This window comes from Eulemur rufifrons, chromosome 30 (assembly GCF_041146395.1).
Source record: "Eulemur rufifrons isolate Redbay chromosome 30, OSU_ERuf_1, whole genome shotgun sequence".
NCBI classification, from domain to species: Eukaryota; Metazoa; Chordata; class Mammalia; order Primates; family Lemuridae; genus Eulemur; species Eulemur rufifrons.
The window spans coordinates 67,456,435-67,481,777 of record NC_091012.1 but is presented as its reverse complement, the minus strand read 5'-3'; the positions used below and the strand labels follow the sequence as shown (position 1 = coordinate 67,481,777).

The following is a 25,343-nucleotide window of genomic DNA, read 5'->3' as shown; positions in this document are numbered from 1 at the left end:
AAAAAGTTTTCTAGTCATCATTTCATGTACTGGTTGGGCTTCTGTGAGATCTAGATTTAGGTAGGAGTTCAGTACTAGCTTCTCAACTTCCACAGCCTAAAGGTATTCTTTCCTGTCCCAATGTGGAATTAAACCCTGGTCCCCAGCTCTTAAAGCCAATATATGTTTGTCTTTATCTTCAGCTCATCGTTGCTAGCTCTGTCTTTGTTTTTTGGAGATTTTGATTTTGTGATCATGAGCTTAACCATATTACTGTTTTTAGAGAAGGTGCATATTCTATCATTTCTGTGAGTTTCAAGTGGGAAGGGGGAAGCTTTCCAAATCAGTTCAGTCTGTCATTGACTGGAAATTCCTCAGATACGTTGGATTGGATTGTGCAGGTGACATGTCATGCCTCTTAAGAGATACTTCGGGGATGGCTGCTTTATTTTGCTTCCAGACAGATAGTATAGAGTCTAACCAAGTTTTCTTTACTCCAGCATAGCAAAGGCAGAGAAGCAGCAGAGAAAGTCTTAATCATTCAAATATGATACAAGCAAAATAGAGAGCCACCGTATCTGAAGGGGCCATGAGAAAGGAATGAGAATAGTGAATTATGTAGGACAATGATACTAGAACCACACAGACCTCTTCCTTCCAACCTCTAAGGTACCCTTTAAGGATTCTTGAACTTAGGCACATCATGAAAAACACAGTAGATCTTAAATTGATTCCATTTCAGCCACCCTGATGGAATTGGAAGACAAAATGGAAATTAGAAGTATTGCTATAGGAAATAAAAGTTGGATGTCTTACACACCTGAGTTTGTTGTCTGAGATTTATTCCAATTACACATAGATACATATATATGCATACACATATTTGTATATTCATAGTAAAACAGCTGGAAGAAAGCCCAACAATGTATTAGCTATGGCATTCTGTAGAATGTGCCATTACAAGACATTTATATTGCCCTCTTTGCTTAGTTAACTATGCTTTTCCTTATTTCAGCTCAAACTTTACTTCCTTAGGGAAGTTTTTCCCTGTTCCCTTTCTAGCCCCTCCAAGTGTGTCTTGATCTTCTTCTATATACTCTTATGTACATATCTGTGTTCCATTTCTTTTTTGTACTTATGTGGAATTATAACTATTCATACACTCGTGATTATTTGATTAATGTATATACCCCACTAGTCTGTGACCTTCATGAATTCAAAGACCTAGTCTGTTTTTCCTACCATTGTATCCTCAGTGCCTTGCATAGGCACTCAATAAAGACTTACTAAATGAATGGATGAATATATTTCTGCATTATTTGAAATTTTTATGATGACTATATTAATTTCACTATCACAAGAAAATAAAAATCATTCTATTTAGAACAAATGTAGACATAGATCTTCTGGGCCAGTGGTTTTTAGTATCTTTGGGGTCATGCTTCCCATTAAAAACATGTTGGTAATTATAGCCTGTTTCTTCTGGAAAACTCAAATGCACCTTCTTACTCCCAACACACAACCTTGTATATAATTTCCAGGGATTTGTAGATTTATTCAGTTGAGAACCCCTGGTTTATGTTACTCAGTATGGTCAGTAGGTGAAAGTTCCTTGGACACTGGCCTAAGCCTGGCTGAGGGACCACCAGGGAGCAAGGCGACTAGCAGGCAGCAACCCTGAAGTAAGGTGAGGCTCCTCCTGGGTGCCCTGGAGATGTAGAGTTTGGGGTGAGAGGCCTGCCACACTGCATCCCTCAGGCTAGGTGGGAGGCAGCAGACAGGGTCCAGGGAGGCTTCTACTTCAGGCACTGTGGATAAGGGCAAAAAGCGTGCAGGTCTAGGATGTCTCCCCCCAGTAATCCCTTCTCCAGGCCTCATGGAAACCCTTCACTGCATGTTTCTAGGAGGGATGTGTTCTGGTTTCCAGTGGCAGGAACAGTGCTGCCCTCTCTTCTGGGTCTGGGTTACCCTTGCGGGAATTTGGGGGAGAGAGGAGGTAGCCAAAGGCATTTACTCAGGTCTCCACCTTGGTCACCTGTCCAGGTATATTTTTGGATTGAGCAAGAAAGTCAGATGCCTGACTGCAGCGGATGAGAGGCTCTGGAATACTAGAGGGACTAGGGGAACAGCACCTTCCCACCTCAAGACAGAGCAGGAGGATCAGACCATCTCTGCACCTCTCACACCCTCAGCTGCCTCGGTCTCATAGCTTTTCCCTTTGCCCAGAGTTGAATCTCATTGTTGATAAAGATTCAGTCTAATCCTTCTAAATACCATATCAAAAACCTTATCAAATACCTGAGCATGTTTTTGTAAACACTTCTCGTGTAGAAAAACATTTGTAAAACTTAATTGGACTAAGGCACTTCCATATAAAGAAGCCTCCCTATTAAGTTGAAAATATTTTTTTATGGATTTTTTCCTCTAAATTGATTCTTCATTAATTTTTCAGTGAAAATAACTTCATTGCTTTTTTCTCTGATTGTAAAAATGATTACATGCTGATGTTTATTTTTTAAGGCTACAATAGTACCTGAAAGTATGAGGAAGTAAGTACAAATCTCATGTTTATTCCCTGCCTCTATTGCTGACTTCCTGTCCATTCTCTAACCCCAATCCCTGCCTGCCCTTCTTCCCTCACATTTTGGGGGATGGACACAGTCGCAGGGGAAATGGAAGACATTAAGGACCATGGGCATTGAGGGTGAAGGGAGGGACCTGGGGATCAGGTTAGCCCTGAGAAAGGTACCAAAAAGTTTGAAAACATTTGAAAACCATTACCCAGAGTCAGGAAAAGTAGGCACTGAGACCAGCATTCTGAATGAAAAAATATTTTTAAACAACATTTTATAATTCCCTCCACAAAGCTCTTGCACATTGTGGTAAAGGCTGTTAGTGCTCCCCAATATCCATGCCTTCTGCTTCCTCCTTGGAACCCAGCTAGACTACAGTGGTCAATGTCCCTTATGATTCGGTGCGACCATGAGACTCAGTTCTGGTCAATGGATTGTGCCAGAAGTGATGTATTCCAAATTTTCCCTCATAAAACTTCCCCATGCCTGATCTGTGCTCTCTCTTTTCCCGTCCATCAGCTGAATGGATAGAACTCTGAATATCTAGAGGAGGTTGGAGCTACAATATAGAATGAGCCTGGAACCCCAAATAGCCACATGTACCAGAGCCTCCCTGCTGACCTGGAACATTGGTTTCAGATTCTTTTGTGAATGAGAAAGTTTTTTTGTTGTTGTTTTAAAAGTCATACCATCTTTGACTCTTTTGTTATAATAGTTTAAACTTTTATGCTACTACAACACTAATGGATTTCTTTCCTTCCTTTTTTTTTTAATTTTTGGACCTCAGGTGATGAGAATTATACTAACCATATTCTTGCCTTCATAGCATACCATTTGCATTGGTCTGTGCAAAACTCTCTTTTCTTTTCTTTATCCATTCATTTACTAATTTATTTGTTTCCTTTATTCTCTATTCTTTATTTCCATCTTCCTCCTCAGAGGCCACTATGCTAATATATTTGATGTGGATATTTTTGTTTGAGTTCTTTTCAAACTTACATTATTTTGTATGCATAAATTTAGATTGTAGTATGGTGCTGTGGATCTCATTCTGTTTTTTTTCCCCGCTCAGTAGTATTTTTATAAAAGATCCATCCATATTACTCTGTGTTTATGTAGTCTGTAGTTTCAAACTGTTTCATAATGTACCACAGTGTTCATCCACTCTAATTTACTTCTTCATTTCCCTGGAAATGGATTCTAGACTGCGTCCAACTCCCTGTTACCTCAAACACTGTGATGAACGTCTCCATGCATGTCCCCTTATGGGCCTATGTGAGAAGTGTTCTGGAATATATATAAAAGAAATGGAATTGTTGAGCCATGGGGCATATGTATTATTCATTTGGTTAACTACTGCCAGATTGCTCTTTGGAATAGCAGCTCCAGTCTAAACTTTAATCATCTGTGTATGTTAGAATTCTTCTATCTGTGCACCCTCTCTAACAATTGGCATGTCCCAGTTTTCTAATTTTTGACAGCTGAATAGATAATAAATGGATTTATAATTACAATTAGCTGATTAATAATGAGTTTGAACATCTCTTCATGTACTTTTAAACATTTTGGTTTTCCTGTGCTCTGAGTACACTTTTCATATATTTTGTCGATTTAGGGCAACGTGTTCCTGTCCTTTTCTTTTGGATTTGTAGGAGCACTTTGTGTGATGGCTCATGCCTGTAAGACCAGCACTTTGGGAGACTGAAGTGGGAGGATCACTTGAGGCCAAAAGTTCAAGACCAGCCTGAGCAATGTAGCAAGACGTCATCTCTACAAAAACCAAAAAAATTAGCTAGGCATGGTGGCACATGCCTATAGTCCTAGCCACTCCGAAGGCTGAGGCGGGAGGATCACTTGAGCCTAAGAGTTTGAGGATGCAGTGAGCTATGATTGCATTACTACACTCCAGTCTGGGCAACACAGCAAGATCCTGTCTCTTAAAGAAAAAATAAAAATGCTGCAGCTATCTTTTATCTGTCATCTATTAACATTGTTTATGGTATCCTTTATTGAATAGAAATTCTTATTTTTATGTAATCAAATCTATTAATCTTTCGTGCCTTATGGTATCTACTTCTGAGGTTTTGTTTAAGAAATTATGTAATTCTAGATCACAAAGATATTCTCCTATATTATCTTCTATTAACTTCTCAAATTTAACTTTCATATTTAGATCTTTTATCCTCTGGAGTTCAGATTTACACTTGGAGTTAGGGAGGGGTCCAGTTTTATTTTTCTTCAAATACTGAGCCAGTCTTTCCAATATGCTATATTAAATAATACGTCCTTTCTACATTGATTTGAGGTGCCAATTTTATAATATATTAAGTTTCTTTTTTTTTTTTTTTTTTGTTGAGACAGAGTCTCACTCTGTTACCCGGGCTAGAGTGAGTGCCGTGGCGTCAGCCTAGCTCACAGCAACCTCAAACTCCTGGGGTTAAGTGATCCTACTGCCTCAGCCTCCCGAGTAGCTGGGACTACAGGCATGTGCCACCATGCCCGGCTAATTTTTTCTATATATATGTTTAGTTGGCCAGATCATTTCTTTCTATTTTTAGTAGAGACGAGGTCTCGCTCTTGCTCAGGCTGGTCTCGAACTCCTGACCTCAAGCGATCCACCCGCCTCGGCCTCCCAGAGTGCTAGGATTACAGGCGTGAGCCACCGCGCCCGGCCAATATATTAAGTTTCTATATCTATTTAAGTCTGTCTCTAAGCCTTTCCATTTATCTATTTATCTCTTCTACTGTGATATGGCAAGAATAGCTAGTACTTACCAAATGATCTTTGTACTTACACACTTTCCCAGTTTGTCTTGCAGTTAGATTGGGGCCATGTGACTAAATCTGGACATGGTACTATAAGCAAAAGTAATGTGAATGACTTCTGGACCAAAGTAGTTAAAAACCAGTGTATCTACTTTTAAAAAGTTTTGTTCATGAACTTTGCCCACTTTTTGATAGGGTTGTTTGATTCTTTTCTTGCTGATTTTCCTGAGTTCTAAATAGATTCTAGTTATCAGCCCTTTATCGGATGTGTAACATGCGAATATTTTCTCTCATTCTATAGGTTGTCTGTTTGCTCTTGTGATAGGTTCCTCGGCTGTGGAGAAGCTTTTTAGTTTGATCAGGTCTCATTTATTTATTTTTGTTGTTGCTGTGATTGCCTTTGGGGTCTTCCTCATAAACTCTTTGCCTAGGCCAATGTCTAGAAGAGTTTTTCCCACATTTTCTTCTAGAATTCTTATAGTTTCATGCCTTAGGTTTAAGTCTGTTATCCACCATGAGTTGATTTTTGTGAGAGGTGAAAGGTGCAGATCCTGTTTCAGTCTCTTACAAAAAGTAGATAGATTAATGGCCAACAAACATATGAAAAAATGCTCAACATCTCTAATCATCAGGGAAATGCAAATCAAAATCACAATGAAATACCACTTATCCTCAGTGAGAACGACTTTATCAAAAAGTCCCCAAACAATAAACATTGGCGTGGATGTGGAGAGATAGGAACACTCACACACTGCTGGTGGGACTGCAAGCTAGTACAACCTCTGTGGAAAGCAACATAGAGATACCTCAAAGAGATACAAGTAGATCTACCATTTGATCCAGCAATCCCATTACTGGGCATCTACCCAAAAGAACAAAAGATATTCTATAAAAAAGACATCTGCACTCGAATGTTTATAGCAGCACAATTTACAATTGCAAAGAGGTGGAAACAACCCAAGTGCCCATCAATCCATGAGTGGATTAATAAAATGTGGTATATGTATACCATGGAGTTCTACTCAGCCACAAAACGCAATGGTGACATAGCACCACTTGTATTATAGTGGATAGAGCTTGAGCCCATTCTACTAAGTGAAGTATCCCAAGAATGGAAAAACAAGCACCACATATACTCACCATCAAATTGGCATTAACTGATCAACACCTAAGTGCACATATAGTAATAACATTCATCGGTTGTCAGGCAGATGGGAGTGGGGAGGAGGGAATGGGTGCATACACACATAATGAGTGTGATGCACACTATCTGGGGGATGGACACCCTTGAAGCTCTGACTTGGGTGGGGCAAGGGCAATATAAGTAACCTAAACATTTGTACCCCCATAATATGCTGAAATAAAAAAGAAAAAAAAGATCATATCATGTGCAGAAAAAAAAGTGTAAATGACCATGTGTTGAGATGGAGGAGCCATAAGATGGAAGAAACCTGGATTTCTGAGTAACTGCATGGAAGACTGTGAGCTGCCTAATCTTCATTAAGTTTTATGTAAGCAAGAAATAAACCTTTGCTTATTTTACTGAGATTTTGAGGTTCATATGTTACTGCAGTGTAGCCTATTGGCTACTGTAAAGCCCTGGTTTTACGGTACATATTACTATCCAGTAGTGTAAGTCTCTCCTCTTTATTATTCTTGCTGGTGGGATTGCAAACTAGTAAAATCTCCATGGAAAGCAATATGCAGATAACCTCAAAGAACTAAAAATAGAGCTAGCTTTTGATCCAGCAATCCCACTACTAGGTGTCTATCAAAAGGAAAAAAAAATCATCCTATAATAAAGACATCTGCCTTCAAATGTTTATAGCAGCACAATTCACAATTGCAAAGATGTGGAAGCAACCCAAATACCCATCAGTACATGAGTGGATTAATAAAATGTGGTATATGTACACCATGGAGTACTACTCAGCCACAAAAAACAATGGTGAACTAACACCTTTTGTGTTATCCTGAATGGTGCTGGAGCCCATTCTTCTAAATGAAGTATCACAAGAATGGAAAAACAAGCACCACGTGTACTCCCCATCAAATTGGTATTAACTGATCAACACTTCTGTGCACATATGCAAGTAGCATTCATTGGTTGTCGGGCAGGAGGGAGGAGGGGGGAGGGGATGAGTAAATTCACACCTAATGGGTGTAGTATGCAGTGTTTGGGGATGGGCACATTTGTAGCTATGCCTCAAATGATGTAAAGGCAATATATGTACCCTTAATGTTTGTACCCCCAAAATATTTTGAAATAAAAAATAAAGATAAAAATATCCCTGGTTTAGAGTTTTTTCCTCTGTTAATCACATACTAAGGTATATCTTATGAATACGGATATTAACAAAATGATATATTTTAGAACATAGTCTATGAAATGATTTGCCAATTGGCAGGCAACTTTTGGTAATGAAATATACCTGATACTTCATATTTGCCAATTCATTGTACCACATAAATGTAATCTTTTTTTTTTTTTTTTTTTTTGTTGAGACAGAGTCTCACTCTGTTGCCCAGGCTAGAGTGAGTGCCGTGGCATCAGCCTAGCTCACAGCAACCTCAAACTCCTGAGCTCAAGCGATCCTCCTGTCTCAGCCTCCCGAGTAGCTGGGACTACAGGCATGCACCACCATGCCCGGGTAATATTTTTTATATATATTTTTAGCTGTCCATATAATTTCTTTCTATTTTTAGTAGAGATGCGGTCTAGCTCTTGCTCAGGCTGGTCTCCAACTCCTGAGCTCAAACGATCCGCCCACCTCGGCCTCCCAGAGTGCTAGGATTACAGGCGTGAGCCACCGTGCCCGGCCTAAATGTAATCTTAATAAAATAATTGACATATAAAAAATTTATGTAACTCTAGCCCGGGCAACAGAGTGAGACTCTGTCTCAAAAAAAAAAAAAAAAAAAAAAAAGAAATTGATGTAGCTCTTTTTGATCTTGGTATTTCCATGTAGTGTTAGAATGTATCAATAAAGGTTTGATAGGTTTTTTGTAAATGCTAAGCCAACTCTACATTACCACTTTGATCGTGATTTTTTTTCTTTACACATTACTATATTCTACTTGGTGGTGGTATTTTATTTAAAATTTTTATATCTATGTTTATGAATGAGACTTGTTTGTAATTTTCATTTTCCTACTTATTTTGTCAGTTTTGATATAAAGTTTATACTAGTCTCAGAAAATGCATTGGAAAGCATTACTTCTTTCTATTCTGTGGAAGAGTTTGTGCAAGATTGGAATTAATCTGTTCCATGTGGCTCTGTTTTGTTTTTATGGGCAGGGAACTTTTAAACTACCGATTTTTTTTCAGTGATTTTAAGATGGTTTGAATTTTCTGTTTCTTTTTGAGCCAGTTTTGGTAAGTTTTGTTTTTCAAGAAACTCATCCATTTCATCCACATTTTCATACTTTTATACTTTTTTTTTTTTGAGACAGAGTCTCACTCTGTTGCCCAGGCTAGAGTGCGGCGGCATCAGCCTAGCTCACGGCAGCCTCCCACTCCTGGGCTCAAGCAATCCTTCTGCCTCAGCCTCCTGAGTAGCTGGGACTACAGGCATGCGCACCATGCCCGGCTAATTTTTTCTCTCTATATATATTTTTAGCTGTCCATATGATTTATTTCTATTTTTAGTAGAGATAGGGTCTCACTCTTGCTCAGGCTGGTCTCCAACTCCTGAGCTCAAACGATCCTCCTGCCTCGGCCTCCCAGAGTGCTAGGATTACAGGGGTGAGCCACCACGCCCGGCCTTGCCTTTTTTATTATACCGTTTGAGTAATAATTTTTGGCTCTTTTGATTCTATCAAATATATTTTGTTTTCTCTTTTATTTATTTCTGCTCTTGTCTTTTTCATTCTACTATTTTTAGGGGTTTTTTTTTGGTTTTTTTTCTAACTTTTAATTTGGATGCTTAGCTGATTAATGCTTAGCCTTTTTCTTCTAGTCTAACATAAGATTAAAAATAGCTTTATGAGATATAGTTTACATACCAAACAATTCAATTATTTAAAGTGTATGATTTAATATTTTGTAGTATGCTCACAGAGTTGTGCAACCACCACCACAACCAATTTTAGAACAGTTTCATTGCCCCAAACAGAAACCCTTCACCTATTAGCTGTCACACTCCATTTTGCCTCTGCCATCCCTCCAGCCCTCATCAACCATTATTCTACCTTCTGTCTCTATAGATTCGCCTATTCTAGACATTTTATTTTTTAAAAAATTAAATCAGTATATCAATGGGATATCTGCATCCATTTTTATTGCAGCACTATTCACAATAGCCAAGATAGGGAATCAACCTAAGTGCCCATCAACAGATGAATTGGCAAAGAAAATATGGTATATGTATACACTGGAATACTATTTGGCCATAAAAAGGTATGAAGTCCTGTCATTGGAAACAGCATGGAAGGAACTGAGGTCATTATGTTAAGTGAAATAAGCCAGGCACTGAAAAACCATTGTATGTTCTCACTCATATGTGGGAGCTTAGAAAGTGGATCTCATGGAGTTAGAGAGTAGAATGATAGTTATTAGAGGCTAAGAAGGGGTGAGAGGGTATGAAGAGAGGTTGGTTAATGGGTACAAACATACAGTTAGATATAAGGAAGACACTCTATTGTTCAATAGCACAGTAGGGTGACTATAGTTAACAACATACTGCATAATTCAAAATTGCTAGAAGAGAAGATTTGAAATATTCTTAACACAAAGAAATGATAAATATTCAAGCTAAATACACTGATTTGATCATTACACATTGTAGGCATGTATTAAAATATCGCAGATACCCCATAAATATGTACAATTTTTGTGTATCAGTAAAAAGTAAAGCTTAAAAGACAATGTTATAAAAATGGAATTATACAGTATATGACTTTTTGGGATTTCTTTTTTCACTCAGTATAATGCCCTTGAGATCCATCCAAGTTGTTGTGTGTATCAATAGTTCATTCTTGGCTGGGCACGGTGGCTCACGCCTGTAATCCTAGCACTCTGGGAGACCAAGGGGGAAGGATTGCTTGAGCTCAGGAGTTCGAGACTAGCCTGAGCAAGAGTGAGACCCTGTCTCTACTAAAAATAGAAAGAAATTAGCCAAACAACTAAAAAGAGAAAAAATTAGCCAGGCATGGTGGTGCGTGCCCTGTAGTCCCAGCTACCTGGGAGGCTGAGGCGGGAGGATCGCTTTCGCCCAGGAGTGGGAGGTTGCTGTGAGCTAGGCTGACGCCACAGTACTCTAGCCCAGGCAACAGAGTGAGACTTTGTCTCAAAAAAACAAAAATAGTTCATTCCTTTTTATTGCTGAATAGTATTCTATGGTATGAATGTAACACAATGTGTTTAACCATTCACCTATTCTTTATCTTTAATAATGCTCTTTTTTATTTATTTATTTTTTTTAAGACGGGGTCTCGCTCTGGCTCAGGCTGGTCTTGAAATCCTGAGCTCAAGCTATCCTTGCTCCTTGACCTCCCAGAGTGCTAGGATTACAGGTGTGAGCTACCACGCCCGGTCAACACTCTGTCTTAAAATCTACTTTGTCTCTTATTTATTTGGCTATATCAGCTTCCTTTTGGTTATTGCTTGCATGGTATAACTTTTTCAATCCTCTTGCTTTCTAAGTTTCTGCATGCTTATCCTTTAGGATGTATCTAGATTTAAAAAATCTGATAATATCGTTTAACTCATAAGTTTAGCTATTTTCACTTATTGTGATTATTAATACATTTGAACTATGTCCTTTCTATTTGTCTTGCTTTTTAGAGGCTTCTCTCATCTCATTTTTCACCTTTTGTATTAAAAATATTTTTTCTTAGTGCATTGTTTTCTTTACTGGTTCAGATATTATTCACTCTATTTTTATTATTTTTAGTGGTCACTCTTGAAATTTTACCATTTATATCTAAGTCTAGAACTAATCGGTATATTATCAATATATTAACAATAGGTAAGAACTCCAACTGCCATTAATTTGGACTGATCTAAACTCATGTTCTTAGGCATGCTCAAAATCTGTAATTCTCTTTTTCATTTTAATGTTTCAATATCACCTTCAGACCTAAGGTATATTCATATTTCAAAATATGAATCTCAGTGGGGGCATATGAGACAAATTGCTGTTTTCTTTATAAGCAGGGCACAATGGTAACTATTTTCAAAAAGCCTAAAGACACTCAGGATTTCCCAGATCACTTACTTTGGTTACCAGTGTTCCCACTTTCACTAAAGAAACCTGATAAGGTGGTAAATTCAACTGATATTACAATTAAGTAACAGACAAGACCGATTTCTAAACTCATTCTTCAAGAGGTTTCTGTCTGACAGCTTTAAGTGGAAAAGGATTCTTGGAGTAGGATTCCTTAATTGCTCTATTTTATCTTTTACATTAAATTCCATACTCAAGCCTACTCATTGTTTTCACTGGATGTGTTTCAGTGTCCTTAGAAGCAAACATCTGATTCCACTCAGTTTCTCTTGCCCATGAAATTGTTCTATAGGAGCAACTACCTTGTTGTCTAGAACCTATTGTCAGAGAGAAAGCCCTCTCAGTTAATCACAGGCTGTTAGTTTTCCACCTCACAGTGTGGGAAGAAGTGCCATTTGCACTTTGCCCACCTCAACTCAAATATCCCATGTTTTCTTGAGACTCTATTGCTTACCTCCCCATTTCTGGTCTTACTCTTAGTATGTAGCCTCTTGCTCAAGCACAAAGAGGGAATTTAAGGAAAGATATATGATAATATCCTACAAATAATGGAAAAGTTGAATAACCTGGCCTGGTAAAAGGTGGAAACAAGTACAGCTCCAGAGACTGCAAGAGCAGGAGTTTGTATCACTTCATCCTTGTGCTCTGCCACTAACGTGACAGCCCTGTGTTCTCAGTCTGCATTTATCAGATCATACTCTTTGAAAAAAAGAGAGAGAACATGACTGCTTCCTGATCCAATTGTTTACCCAGACCAATAAATTAAAGCAAGGAAAGCAGGATTATTCAGTGTAAACATAGTTGTGAGAATTGTACCACTTCACTCATGCCCTGGACACACAACATATAAGATAAAAACTATAGTACAGAATGTCTAAAGAATGTTTCAACAGTCACTTTTCAGGAATAATAGAACACTACATAGCTGATACTCGATTCCTGGTGCCTATTGTTATTATTTTACTAAGTTACATCTTTCAAAGAAGTGTTCTTTTAAGTCTCAGCCACACCTGGACTATGCTGCTGTTCTTTCACACATGATGTGATGTAAGACAAAAAAAAAAAACCCAGACTTTAGGAAAAGAAATATTTGCCTATTGTGTGATTCTGAGCTCACTCGTTGGTCAGACTACACACCTCTGTATGGGGATACATTTCACCTGAAAGAGATGGAAATTTCCACTGTTAATTAGAGCAAAGGAAGTTTGTTGGGTTATCTGAATAGCTGGGATCAAGCCAAGAGATGCTGATGCATCCCTTTTCTATATATGAGCTCAAATGCTACCTCTATCTCACCCAGAAAAACACATTACTCTTCCAGGACTGACATCTTTTCAGGTTCTTCTTAGTAGGTCTCAAAAATTCCTGGGTCTAGCCTCATCCAGGGTCATCTTGTTGCCATAGCAAGGGTATTCTTTATTAAATGGCCACAGGCACAATGTCATATGGGTTGCAATGGTCTCAGTTGATCTTTTTTTTTTTTTTTTTGAGACAGAGTGTCGCTTTGTGGCCCTGGCTAGAGTGAGTGCCATGGCGTCAGCCTAGCTCACAGCAACCTCAAACTCCTGGGCTTAAGTGATCCTACTGCCTCAGCCTCCCGAGTAGCTGGGACTACAAGCATGTGCCACCATGCCCGGCTAATTTTTTCTATATATATTTTAGTTGGCCAGATAATTTCTTTCTATTTTTAGTAGAGACGGGGTCTCGCTCTTGCTCAGGCTGGTCTCGAACTCCTGACCTTGAGCGATCCACCCGCCTCGGCCTCCCAGAGTGCTAGGATTAGAGACGTGAGCCACCACGCCCAGCTCAGTTGATCTTAAACTAAGATCAACATTAGGCCCTAGGGTTCTCCCATAGAAGGAAAAAAAGAAAAAAAGGCCATCATCTTCATTATTATCACCACTGATCTCTTCAGAAAAATCTTCAAGTATTATAAGTCATTCAACTTATGGTTGTGGATGCAAGTTTTCCAAGATTCTAATTTTACTTGAAAGCTCAAATTTTATTGTTGGTGACAAATACTGTCAGTTGTTTCCCTTGAAGGCTCACTTCATTCATTTTCAAGAAAATGTCTGCTAGATACCCAAGTCTGAAACACCATAGTTTGCCAGTCATTCTTCAGGTAAAATGATGTTCCATAGGAAAAGCAGCTAATTCACTGCACAACTCAAATGATTATGCAGATATTTTCCTTAGAGACAACCATTGTCCTAAGCTATGCAGTAGAAATGCTTTTTGCATACTTCCTATTTCATCACACAGAATATTAAGAAAACATTGAGATTTAATAAAACTTATACTTTTATTATAAATAAGGATTTTATTAAAGACATTTTAAAATGAAACTGGATTTAAAAAAATTATCTGTAGCTATAAAGAATGCAATCACTACTAGTATAGTTTTGGGACATTGCCTTAATCCATGCTAAGGCACCAGCAGTTTTACTCATCACTGCTTTTGTACCATCATTGCACATGCCAACCCAGTGAAAACAGTAAATAACATGCTAGTTTGTTTTGAAAACAGTTTTGACCTTACATTTTTAGGGACCTGCAGTAGTCCATGGACTACACATTGAGAACCACTGATGTACAATATAATTCCAATTCTATGTAAAAAATACAGAGTTGTACATAATAAACATCTGAAAGAATTTTCACCTAGGTTCAATCGTGTGGACCTTTTTGACTGATGCTGCAAGCCTTTACATATGGTAAGTGTTTCTTTAAATTTATTTTTAATAGACAAATAAAAATCATATATATTTATGGGATACAAGATGATGTTTTGATATATGTATACATTGTTAATTAACATATGTATTATCTCATATAGTTACCACATTTTTGTAGTTAGAACACTTCAAGTCTTTCTTAGCAATTTTCAAGTACATAATATACTCTTATTAACTATATTCAACATGCTATACAATAGATCTCTTACTTTTAACAGTTGTGTAGTATTTTACCTCATGAACATACTATATATTGTTTAGCCAATTCCATAGTGTTAGACATTTAAGTTGCTTCTAGTTTTTCTCTCCTAGAAACAGTATTGAAATTAGCAGCCTAGTGTATTCCTCTGTGTACAATTATTTGATTATTTTCTTAATACTTGGCTGAGGGATAGGTAGATATTTCAAGCTTCTCATGAATATTACCAAATTGCTCTCCAGATAAGTTGTATCAATATCTAAGGCCTATCTTTCCTTTTCCTAAATGCCCTCCTCCCAGGAGTCCCTATTTCTATTCCTGCCACAGCCTACCATACACTTACACAAAAATGACTTTGTGAGGGGTTTCAGGAAAGCAGGGTGGGTTTGGAAAATCTCTGGGACTCCTCCCATTTTCATTTTTCATTGCATTGGTGTACCAGAGAGGGAAGGAAGGTATACTTGTTCTTCAGTGAACTGGGTGGGGACTCCCATAAAGGCCCTACCACTTCCCCCTTCTAAAAGAAGGCTGACCTAGACCTCTAACCCTAGGGAACCAACCACCGGTCTGCGCCAAGAGTCATTCATTCTGCCACACTGCTTTTTCTCATTCCAAATGGTGACTCACTTTGGCATTGCGCTGTCCCCACAGTTGCCCCCAAAAGAGGGCCCTTCCCTGTCAGAACCTACATGGGGTAACATAATCCTTCCTCTTTATTGCCCCACAACCAGTGTCAAACAACAGATCTTGGTCCTTTTGGGTTTTGTTTTTTTTTTGTAAGAGTGTCTTATTACTATCATACTCTAACAGTCCCTTTAGTTGCCACCCCATTTTGCCCCACATCATTTCATGCTTGGTTTATTCTAATTTTCTAACAAGTATCCTTGTTTCCAGTCTCCACCCCTAACCCCACCCCAACTCCAATCCATCTTGCACATTGCCACCAGATTATTTTTCCATTTGTCAAAAATGTCCAGTGACTCCCAAAATATGACAGGATAATGTCTCATTATCTCAGCTTGGGGTTCAGGACCTTCCTCAAACTTTTCTCACCCTGAATTTTCACCTTTATCTCTCATCACTCCTCTTCCCATGGCTTCTATTCCAGGCAAACTGGCGTCTTTCCTATCACAGGAGCAGATTTCTCACCTCCGTCTCTTCCATCAAACCATTTTCCCCTTCTGGAATGCCCTTCTGTGCTGTCTTTCAGGGCCCAGCTTAAGTGTGCCCTTAAGTGTGAAGCTTTCTCAGCAACCTCTGCTTCATTTAACCAGATAGTATATATTTGACATTGAGCATATGCCAGGGTACTGTTAGCAATCCTTTTGTGTTTGTGTACCTTATCTCTCCAGCTAGGTTTTAAATTCAAGCATCAGAACATTTTTTTGTCAGTTGAAACATACAACTTTATTGATGATACACAATTGAGATCTTTGGTGGATAAATTCAAGGGAAACAAATAATAGAAGAGTAGGCCATTCATGATGGACAGGTTCACTGTCAAGTCACAGAGGAATCAGTAAAAATATTTCCATCCAAGCAACACGATTAAAGTCACAAATGTGTTTTCAGTACAAGAGGACTATTTATTTGGTACTCATAAAATGGTTCAGCTTAAAGCAGGTGACTGTCACAGATAACATTACTCTGAATGATACATTATTCAAAACTGGCAGCTGAAAGGATCCCTTTACTGTATGAACAAGTGGAAAAGCAGTAACTTTCAATTTTCAATGCTTCCAGACTGCAAAACCAAGAAATTTCTTCAAGTCTTTTGAGAGCACATAGCCAATCAGAATTTGTTCACTAGTTTTATAACTTTCACTTTCACCAAGAGGTCATGGTGATTTGCTAAGGCTCGAATTTTCTTAACGCACACTCCAGATGCAGTGCATAAGTAAAAAAGGGAACCTTTATTAAATTCTCTGTAGTTGTACACTTCTGCTCTGAGATTGTCATAGATGATCTCAAACAAAATAAGAGCATTAATAAGAATTTCTGATTCCACATAAGAATTATAGAGGGAACTAAATGATGCTGGCACTTGGGTACCGAGAAGTTTTTTGAGCATAGCTGGATTTTCAGCAAAATTCGAAAGTATTTTCAAAATCTCAACCTTGATTTTTCCACCACCCTGAGATAGCAAACGGAAAAAGTTTGCAATGGAATTGACAAGCAGGTGCTGGTAGTCATTAGTAATAGTCATGTTTGTTAAAAATTTTAGTCCAACTACCTGTACTGCTGAGTTCAGGTTAGAGGCCATGATATCATCCATCACTTTATTCATGTATACCTGAAGCCGGCCCTGATTTTCATAATTCTCACTCAGGTTATTCATGGCCATTAAGGCTTTTTCCTTAATGTGGGGATCAGTTTTGTTGATCATGTTTGCAATAATTGGGAGGCCTCCCAATTTGCGAATTGTCTCTTGGTTGCATGAATAATTGGCATTGTTGCTCAGGGTGAGCAAAGCTACCTGTTGGATGAAAGGATCATCTGATTTCTGAAGCAAGGCAAGGACTTTCCTGAGATCTCGGACACCCAGAATCTCATCAATTTCATAGGGAAAGGGGCGCCTCTGCATGGAAACAGGTCTTTTCCCCCTGCCTCTGCGCTGGGTCTCAGGCTCAGAGTCTGAATCCGACTCTGTGTCAGTCCATCCGGACTCCCCTTCCTCAGAGTCAGGGACCTCCACCAGGAAAGCTTGTCCCCCATTAGCAGAGGCTGCAGCAGCTGCTGCAGCCCCATCTCCAGGGCGGAAGCCCATTCCCAATTCATCTACTTCAACCTTGCTTTTCTTGCCCTTGCCCTTGCCCCCATTCCGGGACCTGGTTCCACCCTTGGCTCCACCTTTGGGTACAGCTCCAGTTGCTGACCCGGCCTTAGGTATAGCCCCAGTGTGAGCCCCAGGGGTTGCTTTCTTGGCAGCAGCTGTTCCAGGAACTGCTGCTGTTCTAGGCGACCCTGAAGTCCCAGGAACCTCTGCAGCCCCAGTAGGTGCTGCTGCCTCAGTAGGCATTGTGGGCACAGGAGCTTCAGCAGCTTCGGGAGGCACTGCCACTCCTGGAACTTCTGACACCTCCGTAGGTGCTGGCACCTTGGGGGCCTCGGCTGCCTCAATGGGTGCTGCCATCTCGGCAGGGGCTACTGTCCCAAGAGGTACCACTGTCCCGAGAAGCGCCGCTGCCCCTGGAGCCTCTGCTGTGCCGGGGGCTTCTGCCACTTTGGGAGTCCCTGGCATTGCAGGGGCCTCTGCAGCTGTGGGAGCCTCTGCCACCCCTGGGGGTGGTGCTATTGCAGTAGCCACTGCAGTGCCAATTACTGATTCGGCCTTAGGCCCAACCCCGGCCACATCTGCCTCTGGGGCCTGACTTCCTGCCCCACTCTGAACCTCAGCGCTGGATGCAGCTGGGGCCACTGCCTCACATCCAGCCGTCTCCAGAGCAGAGGCTTCATCCTGGGCTCTGTCCTCTGCCCCAGTGCTGACTGGGGTTGGGGGACTGAATCCTGGCCCAAGGTCAATTGTGAACCCGGGCCTTAGCCCAGCTCTAGCCTTGGCTCCAGTCCCAGCCACAGCCCGGTTCTTGGGCTTGACCATTCTCTTTTTCGTCTGGTCTCTTCCCCTGGTGTATTTGTAGACGCAGTACCAGGCACCAGCTCCAATCACTATTCCTGCCGCTACGCAGCCAGCATCCCGAACACGGCTCATGGTGCAGCCGGGGTGATTTTCTGATCCAGGGTGCAGAATTGGCTTGCCAAGTGGATGTGTGCACGTCTGGACAAGGCTCTTCGGCTCAGGCTTGCAAATTCTGCGAGAAGCTGCAAGCTGAGCAGGACCTAGGGGTAAAGGATAAAATTGAGGCTTAAGGGCTCTGGCTCACTTCGTGTCTAACCAGGCCCACTTAGAGGACAGTTTGGAAACACAATGCTGGGTGGGAGGGCTAGCACCCAGACACAGGTGTAGAGGCCTGCAGTTTGCTGATTCAGAGACCTAGTCGGTCAATTTTCTGTATTTTCAACTCTATCCCGCCTTGCCAATGCCTATGCCTACAACTTCCCAGCACTTAAGTGGGAGGATGAGAGGCAGTAGAGACGTGGGGTAAGCAGGTGGAGAGCGGGAAAAACAGTAGAGATGTCAGATTCTGCTCTGATGCCCCAGTCCCCCACTCCCAGGTCCCTACATCGTAGTCATGCACATACCAACCTGCCGAGATCAGGAGCCGTTTGCTCTTTTCCTGAGAGCAAAGGCAGACAGAGCCCCAAAGGCAGACAGACCTGCGGACAGATAATGGTAAGGGCGTTATTGAATCTTTGGTGAATGGATTCCCGTTCCCTTCCTGATTTGAACCCCTGTGGGTCAAAAGTTTCTTCCTCTCAGGGCTCCTCTTTTCCTCCTAGCCTTTCCTCCTCCTCCTTTTAACTAAGAAGGTGGATGCCACTCCCCTTTCTCTGCACCAAAAAGCAAGGGCCCCGGGGCAAGAGTGTCTTTTTAAAAAAGAGGGAGAAGATGCAGGAGGAGAAGCCTCTGGTCCCAGACTCTGCTCTGGTTTCAGCCACACCCACACCAGTGGTTCCCAGACAATTCCCACCCCCAACACTGACCTCTAAGGATTCAGAGCTGTTTCTCCTTCCTTCAGTTCAGTTAGAGCTTCATCCTAAGGACAGACTGAAGAGCAGAAATATATAGACTGCAGACGTGGGAGACAGAGAGCCTGGTAGATGGATCAGCACCCAAGACAAGAGTCCTAGTAATTACCTTTTAGTATTCACAGCCCAGAATGTCAAACGATTCTAAGTCTCAATTCCCTCAACTCTTGTCACCCCTCCCACCCTAATCCCCCCCTTCCTGCGCAGGCTCCTCACTCAACCCCTCCTTCCGCTTTGCCCCGCCCCCGTCCGCCATTTCTCTTGGACACACCGCCACACCCCTTCTCCTGCACCGAAGTGGGAGGGGGCGGGGCGAGGGTGCAGCGAAAGCTGGATGGAAAGCAGCATGGGAGATTCCTGCCAAACAATCTAGTGCCCCCTCAGGATCTCCCGTCCTTCACTCCCCAGCCCCCAGGCCTAGTATTAACCTGCAGAAGCCTGAAGAACAGGGGCCCCAACGTCTGCCTTTTCAGTTTCGGGGTCGTGATTTTCCACGATTTCTCCGCTCCGGGCTCCGCCTTCAACCCCCCACCCAAATCCCCCGATAACCGCTATTTCTCTCTCCTGCATACCCGAACTCCTTTTCCAGGACTGAAAAGACGTTTTGAGTGAACGGTTGTGTGGGCCGGAGGTGTCTGGAAAGCAGTCTGGGAGTTAGCACCGCGGTTTAATACCAGATTCTCTCAGAGTCCCCCCTCCTGTGAAGCCCAGACAGCACCAAACCTGCCATCTCTCCAACAGAGGCTGACACATCCATTTCCCAGCTCCCTCAAAGGACAGGGGGTGGGTCGGGGGAGGGAAGAGTGCGGGGCGATGGTAGGGGGAGATGTCTGCAAAGTGAGGGTGGGATTGAATGATCCAGATTGTTTCCAAATTGCATGCCCCTCAGGTCACCCTTTTCCAACCTCCCCGCTGGCCTTATGTGCGCTGCCACGTTTATTTCTCTTCCCTCCTCCTCTCCAAACAGGATGGGATGTGGGGTGCGGGGCCTGAATGTCAAAAACAAAACCAGAAAACACTGGCTGCGAGAGGAAGTAAGTGGATTCTTCTCAAAGTCTATCAGTCTTTTCATTTCCCCCTCCCCCGCTCCCGCCGCCCACCAAAATGAGCTGCGTCTGAGCGCCCAGAGTCTGGAAAGCCGGCCAGGACTGGCGAGGCGGAGACACCCGAGGCCTCGGACGCCCGCATCCCTAGGCTACCCCTATTCAGGGGTCCCAGGCCGTGTCCACCCTCACACCCACCTGCCCGGATCTGGGGGGATTTTCTCCTCCTTCTCCTCCTCCTCCTCCTCCTCCTCCTCCTCCTCCTCCTGCTCCTCCTCCTCCTCCTCCTCCTCCTCCTCGCCTAGGTTAAACGCACTGCAGTGCGCAGCGCGATGGAGTTGGTACCCAAAGGAGGACGGAGAACGGCGGTCAGGGCTTTAAGTATCTTTGCCCACGTCAGCTCCTGGTCACGTGAGGGCTGCATCACCAGTAATCTTGGATCCCCAATTTCCACTCCCACCAAGAGTATGAGCCCCCTCCTTTATCCCCACTTCCACCTCACCCCACCACATCAGGTCCTGTCACTCATTTTTTGTTTTTGTAGTCCTGGAGGCCAAAAGTAGCCCTATCTCCCTGCTGTTAGAATTTGCCTTTCTCTGGTTGCCGACGAGGAGCTGCATCTTCTCGGAGGGCTATTGACAATTTTTACTTTTGTGTTGGGGAATTGTCTCATCCTTTCCTGGTCTATTGTATACTCTTCCCTCTCTCCACCTGCAATCCCCCAGCCCCAAGTCCTCCCTGCCCATATTCCTTGCACTGGGTTCCTCTCCCTGCTCCAGGGTAGATAAGGGGCAGAGTGTCAGAAAGGAGACAAGGAGTGGGAGGGGGCCTGTATGTCTGGAATACTCCTCTGTTTTTTGTTTTTTAAAACTATCACCACTCTTTATTTTTATAGTAAGAAAATCCAATATAACAATAATTCAGTATGGGAAACAGCAATAATAAAGGACGGGCAAGTTTTGTCAAAAAAAAAAAAAAAGACATCCCACTTTCATTGGGAGACACCATTAATTTTGGTTAATTTTTACCACATAGAACATGAATTTCATTGGTCACATAGGAAATAGTTTTCAGAACATGCTAAGGTATTTGAACATCTAAAAATGGAATTTTCTCAGCAAGATGAGCGTATTTCCATATGATCTGTAAGGTGATCCACAGAGAGATGTTCAGTTGTCCAATCTTATTTATTTTGGACAAATAATATCCTACTTTTTCTCCTTCTGGGAAAGCTTTTAAGTTGGATAAATAAATGATTCTGTCTTGTTCTGTTAGAGAAGCACATTTATTTAATATTTCCAAACCATTGCTGACTGCTGTGTGAACCTCCTGTAATTTGATGGCTGTATCCATGACAGTTTTGAACACCTGTCCCTGGATTAGGTTCCAGTTTAGTGATTCAGCTCTGGGCAAAAGGAAGAGCTGTGAGGCCAAGGAAACTAAGGGTGTGAAGGGTACAGGGTGGTCAAATCCTCCTTGCCCTGTCAAGAGGGTGGGAGAAGGTGCTCTCCCCTTCCCCCTCCCATATTTCAGAGCTTCTCATCCCCTCCATTCAGGAGGTTGATCAACTCGGTTGGTCACTCCCAAAATATATCTGGGCAGGTGACCAAGATGGGGATCTGGGTAAATGCTTTTGGCTCCTTCCTTCCCTCCTTCAAATTCCAGGGGTAACTCATGGATGCTGTTCTCACCTGACCCTGCAGCTGAGGATTTCCAGGAAGCCTGAAGAAGTGCTTGCTGGAGGAAGCTCCCAGGCCTGCTTCGTGTCTGTCCTTATTCATGGTGCTTGGTCAACATTGCTCCTAATACTGTCTGCTACTACCACCTGGTCTTCGAGGTGCAGCCTCCTGGGCCTTTCACCTCCATACCTCCAGGGCACCCAGAAAGAGTCTAGCTTGCTGCAGGGTCACTGCCTGAAAGTTCACATCCACCTTGGTGTCCCCTCAGCCAAATACCCAGGCCCAAGGAACAATCCCCACTGACCATACTGATTAACCCAGAGTAGGTGTTCTCATCTGGCCAACTCTGAGGACCACCTGAAATTGTATTCACCTGCAAGGTTTTGATTTTGGTTGTATGTATGGTTAAATGCATCATACTGAGGAATGGAAGTCATTGAACTCATCAGTTTCTCAAGGAGTCTGTGACTCTTTCCCCAAATATTAAGAACAAATACAGTGGCCTAGAGGGTCTGTGTTATGTGTGTATATACATATAAAATAGACCAGACTAGAAATTTTGTTTTTTGCTCCAGCAATAAAGTAATATATACTGGTGGTTAAAAATATTCAAAACAATAAGGAAATGTATAGAGTATACAGGGAAAGAACCTTGTTCTATCTTTCCCACTCTTAGCCACTGCTAACAATTTCCAACTTTCCTTTTATGCACTTATTAGTAAGTGCCTTTATGCTTATTAGTCAAGCTCCAAATTGAGCAACAATAACAAAAAAATAAGAATAGGGATTTGTATTATAGTTGCAGTAAATCTGCATATTAATTTGAGGAACATTAACACCGTAACATTGAGATCCCCCAGGAATATGGTATGTACACTCCATTTTGCTTCATTCTATTTGTTAATCAAATTTCATAAGTTTCTTCAGCTAAGTAATTCATATTACTTGTTAGGTTTTTCTTAGGTATTTAGTAGTCTTTGTGGCTGAAATGCTATTCCTTTTTTAAATTACAATTTCTGGGCCAGGCGCGGTGGCTCACACCTGTAATCCTAGCACTCTGGGAGGCTGAGGCAGGAGGATCGTTTGCGCTCAGGAGTTCAAGACCAGCCTGAGCAAGAGCGAGACCCTGTCTCTACTAAAAATAGAAAGAAATTATCTGGACAACTAAAAATATATATAGAAAAAAATTAGCCGGGCATGGTGGCACATGCCTGTAGTTCTAGCTACTCAGGAGGCTGAGGCAGAAGGATTGTTTGAGCCCAGGAGTTTGAGGTTGCTGTGAGCTAGGCTGACACCCATTGCACTCTCGCCCGGGTGACAGAGTGAGACCCTGTCAAAAAAAAAAAAAAAAAAAAAGAAGCGAAAAAATACAATTTCCAATAGGAAATTTTGTTTAAGGGAAAATGTTCTAGTATTGTATATTTATTTTGTATCTGCCAATATTTATGATCTATTAATTCTAATAGTTTTTATGTAATACCTTTGGTTTTCCTAAGTACAGATTATACATAATCATCTGTAAATAATGATTTTTCATTTCTTCATTTCCAATATTTGTGCCCCTTTTTCCTTTTCTGCATGTATTAAATTGAACTCCTTGAGAGCCTTCTGATCTTGTGCTTGAAGTCAATGGGAATGCCTCTTTTGTTTCATCATTTGGTGTAACTTTTGCTGTTTCTGATATATTCTCCTTTTTTCAAGGTTACTTTCACTTATGTTTACCAGCATCTCTTCCCCCCCCCTGCACACACACACAGACACACACACGTAGTACAAAGAAACACTATCAGTTAATGGAGACAAGTCATAAGTTCTGTGGTCTTAGTAGCCCACACGGAGTGAAGTGATGAATCTGCCAGGTAAGAAGAGCTTCTGATATATTCTTCATCAGGTTAAGGATATTTTCTTTTATATCGAATTTAACTTATCCAAGATTGACTCATAAAATTACATATAATTCTTTACCACACAAATGAAATTTCCTTCTATTCCTATTTTATTGATGTTATTTTTAAAAATTAGGAATGGCTGACTTATTTTATCAAATGCTTTGATTGTAAGGTTTTTTTCCTCCTTCGGTTTGCTGTTGTCATGAATGATGTGGATAGACCAGTCTCCTGTCACTCTTGTCTCCCTATAGTCTATTCTCAACACATTCAGACACATGCCTCTTGTTCAAAAGCTCCTTGTTCAAATGCCCCACCCACTGCCTGTGTTGTTTAGAGTAAATACAAATGTTCTTACTGCACCTGACAAGGCCCTACCCTATTCAACCTTATTACCTTTCTGCCTCATCTTCCATTGCTCTCTATCTAGCTTGCTCTGTTCCAGTCATTCTGGCTTCCTTGATATTCCTGGAACAGTCTGGGCATGTTCCCTTCACAGAGCCATTGCATTTGCTTGTCCTCCTCCCTAGGATGTTCTTTTCCCAGACATCACCATACTTAGATCCCTCACTGACTTTAGGTCTTTACTCAAAGGTCACCTTTCTAGTGAGTCCTTCCCTGGTCACCCTTGCTAAGTTCAACTCATTTGACTTTTCATATCTTCTTTTCCTGCCTTTTATTTTTTTCTCCTTAGCACTTATCACTAACAATATACTAAATATTTTGTTTATATTGTTAATTGCTTATCTCTTTGGAATGTAAGGACCATGAGGTTAGAGAGTTAAGTCTTCTTTAACCACAGCACTGAGAACAATGCATGGCATGTAGGTAGGTACTCAGTACCTGTGTTGAATAAATGAAAAAATGAATGAATGGATTTCCAACATTGAATTAACTTTGCTCTTCAGAAATAAAGCCTAGTTGGTTATGGCATATTATTAGATTTGTACACTCTCAGATAAGTTATTAGCTAAATCAGGGTGTTGTCATCTGATAAGATGTAAAAGACATTGTTTTGAGTGATGTGCAAAACTCATTATGCAGTGAGAATTATTTATGATACATGCCTTTTTAAAAAAAAAAAGTGAATCTTTTTTCTTGAATGAAAATAGTTCTATCATATTTTCCAATAATAAAAAAGAATGCATGTTGGTGTAAAAAAATAAAGGAATAGAATAGTGTTAACAAGAAAGTAACAGAATCCATTCCTACTCTCTGCTTCCTTTCCTGACACCCATCCCCAATCCCCATTTCTGGGTATTTTCAGGACTGTAGAGATGAACGTTAGTGTTTCCAAAGAAAAGAGGTGGAGGGAGCAGAGAAGAGGATGGGACCATTCCCCAGAGAGGAAGTAGAAATAGCCTGTAGCCCAAGGAGAAGATGCTGTCTCTTTCAGTAATCAGAGAAAGACAACACTTGTGTTGCATGTGCAAAGACGAAAATGAGCAAAAGCGACAGTGAGCAAAAGTGACGGTGCCCTGCGTGGTGGGGGTGGTAGGAGGGAAGGCGGGGAGGGAGGGGCAAATCACCCTCTGTTTTGCTAATAATGGGAGGGGAAATTTGGGACCCGAACTCGCCAGTGACGTGGCCTCACGTGACCAGGAGCCGA

At 41.3% G+C, this 25,343-nt stretch overlaps 1 protein-coding gene across 1 annotated transcript; it reads right to left on the bottom strand.

The window, feature by feature from the left end:
* Positions 1–16,271: 16,271 nt before the first annotated feature.
* Positions 16,272–19,186, bottom strand: ARMCX2 (armadillo repeat containing X-linked 2). Its single transcript, XM_069463604.1, has 3 exons — positions 19,082–19,186; positions 18,684–18,754; positions 16,272–18,316 (listed from the first exon to the last, which is right to left on the bottom strand). The coding sequence occupies exon 3, from the start codon at positions 18,186–18,188 to the stop codon at positions 16,272–16,274; it is 1,917 nt and encodes a 638-aa protein (XP_069319705.1). The 5' UTR covers positions 18,189–18,316; positions 18,684–18,754; positions 19,082–19,186.
* Between the last annotated feature and the right edge of the window lie 6,157 nt (positions 19,187–25,343).

Excerpts from the sequence above, each read along its gene's own strand:
- ARMCX2 (XM_069463604.1), bottom strand. The coding sequence starts at position 18,188 with ATGAGCCGTGTTCGGGATGCTGGCTGCGTAGCGGCAGGAATAGTGATT.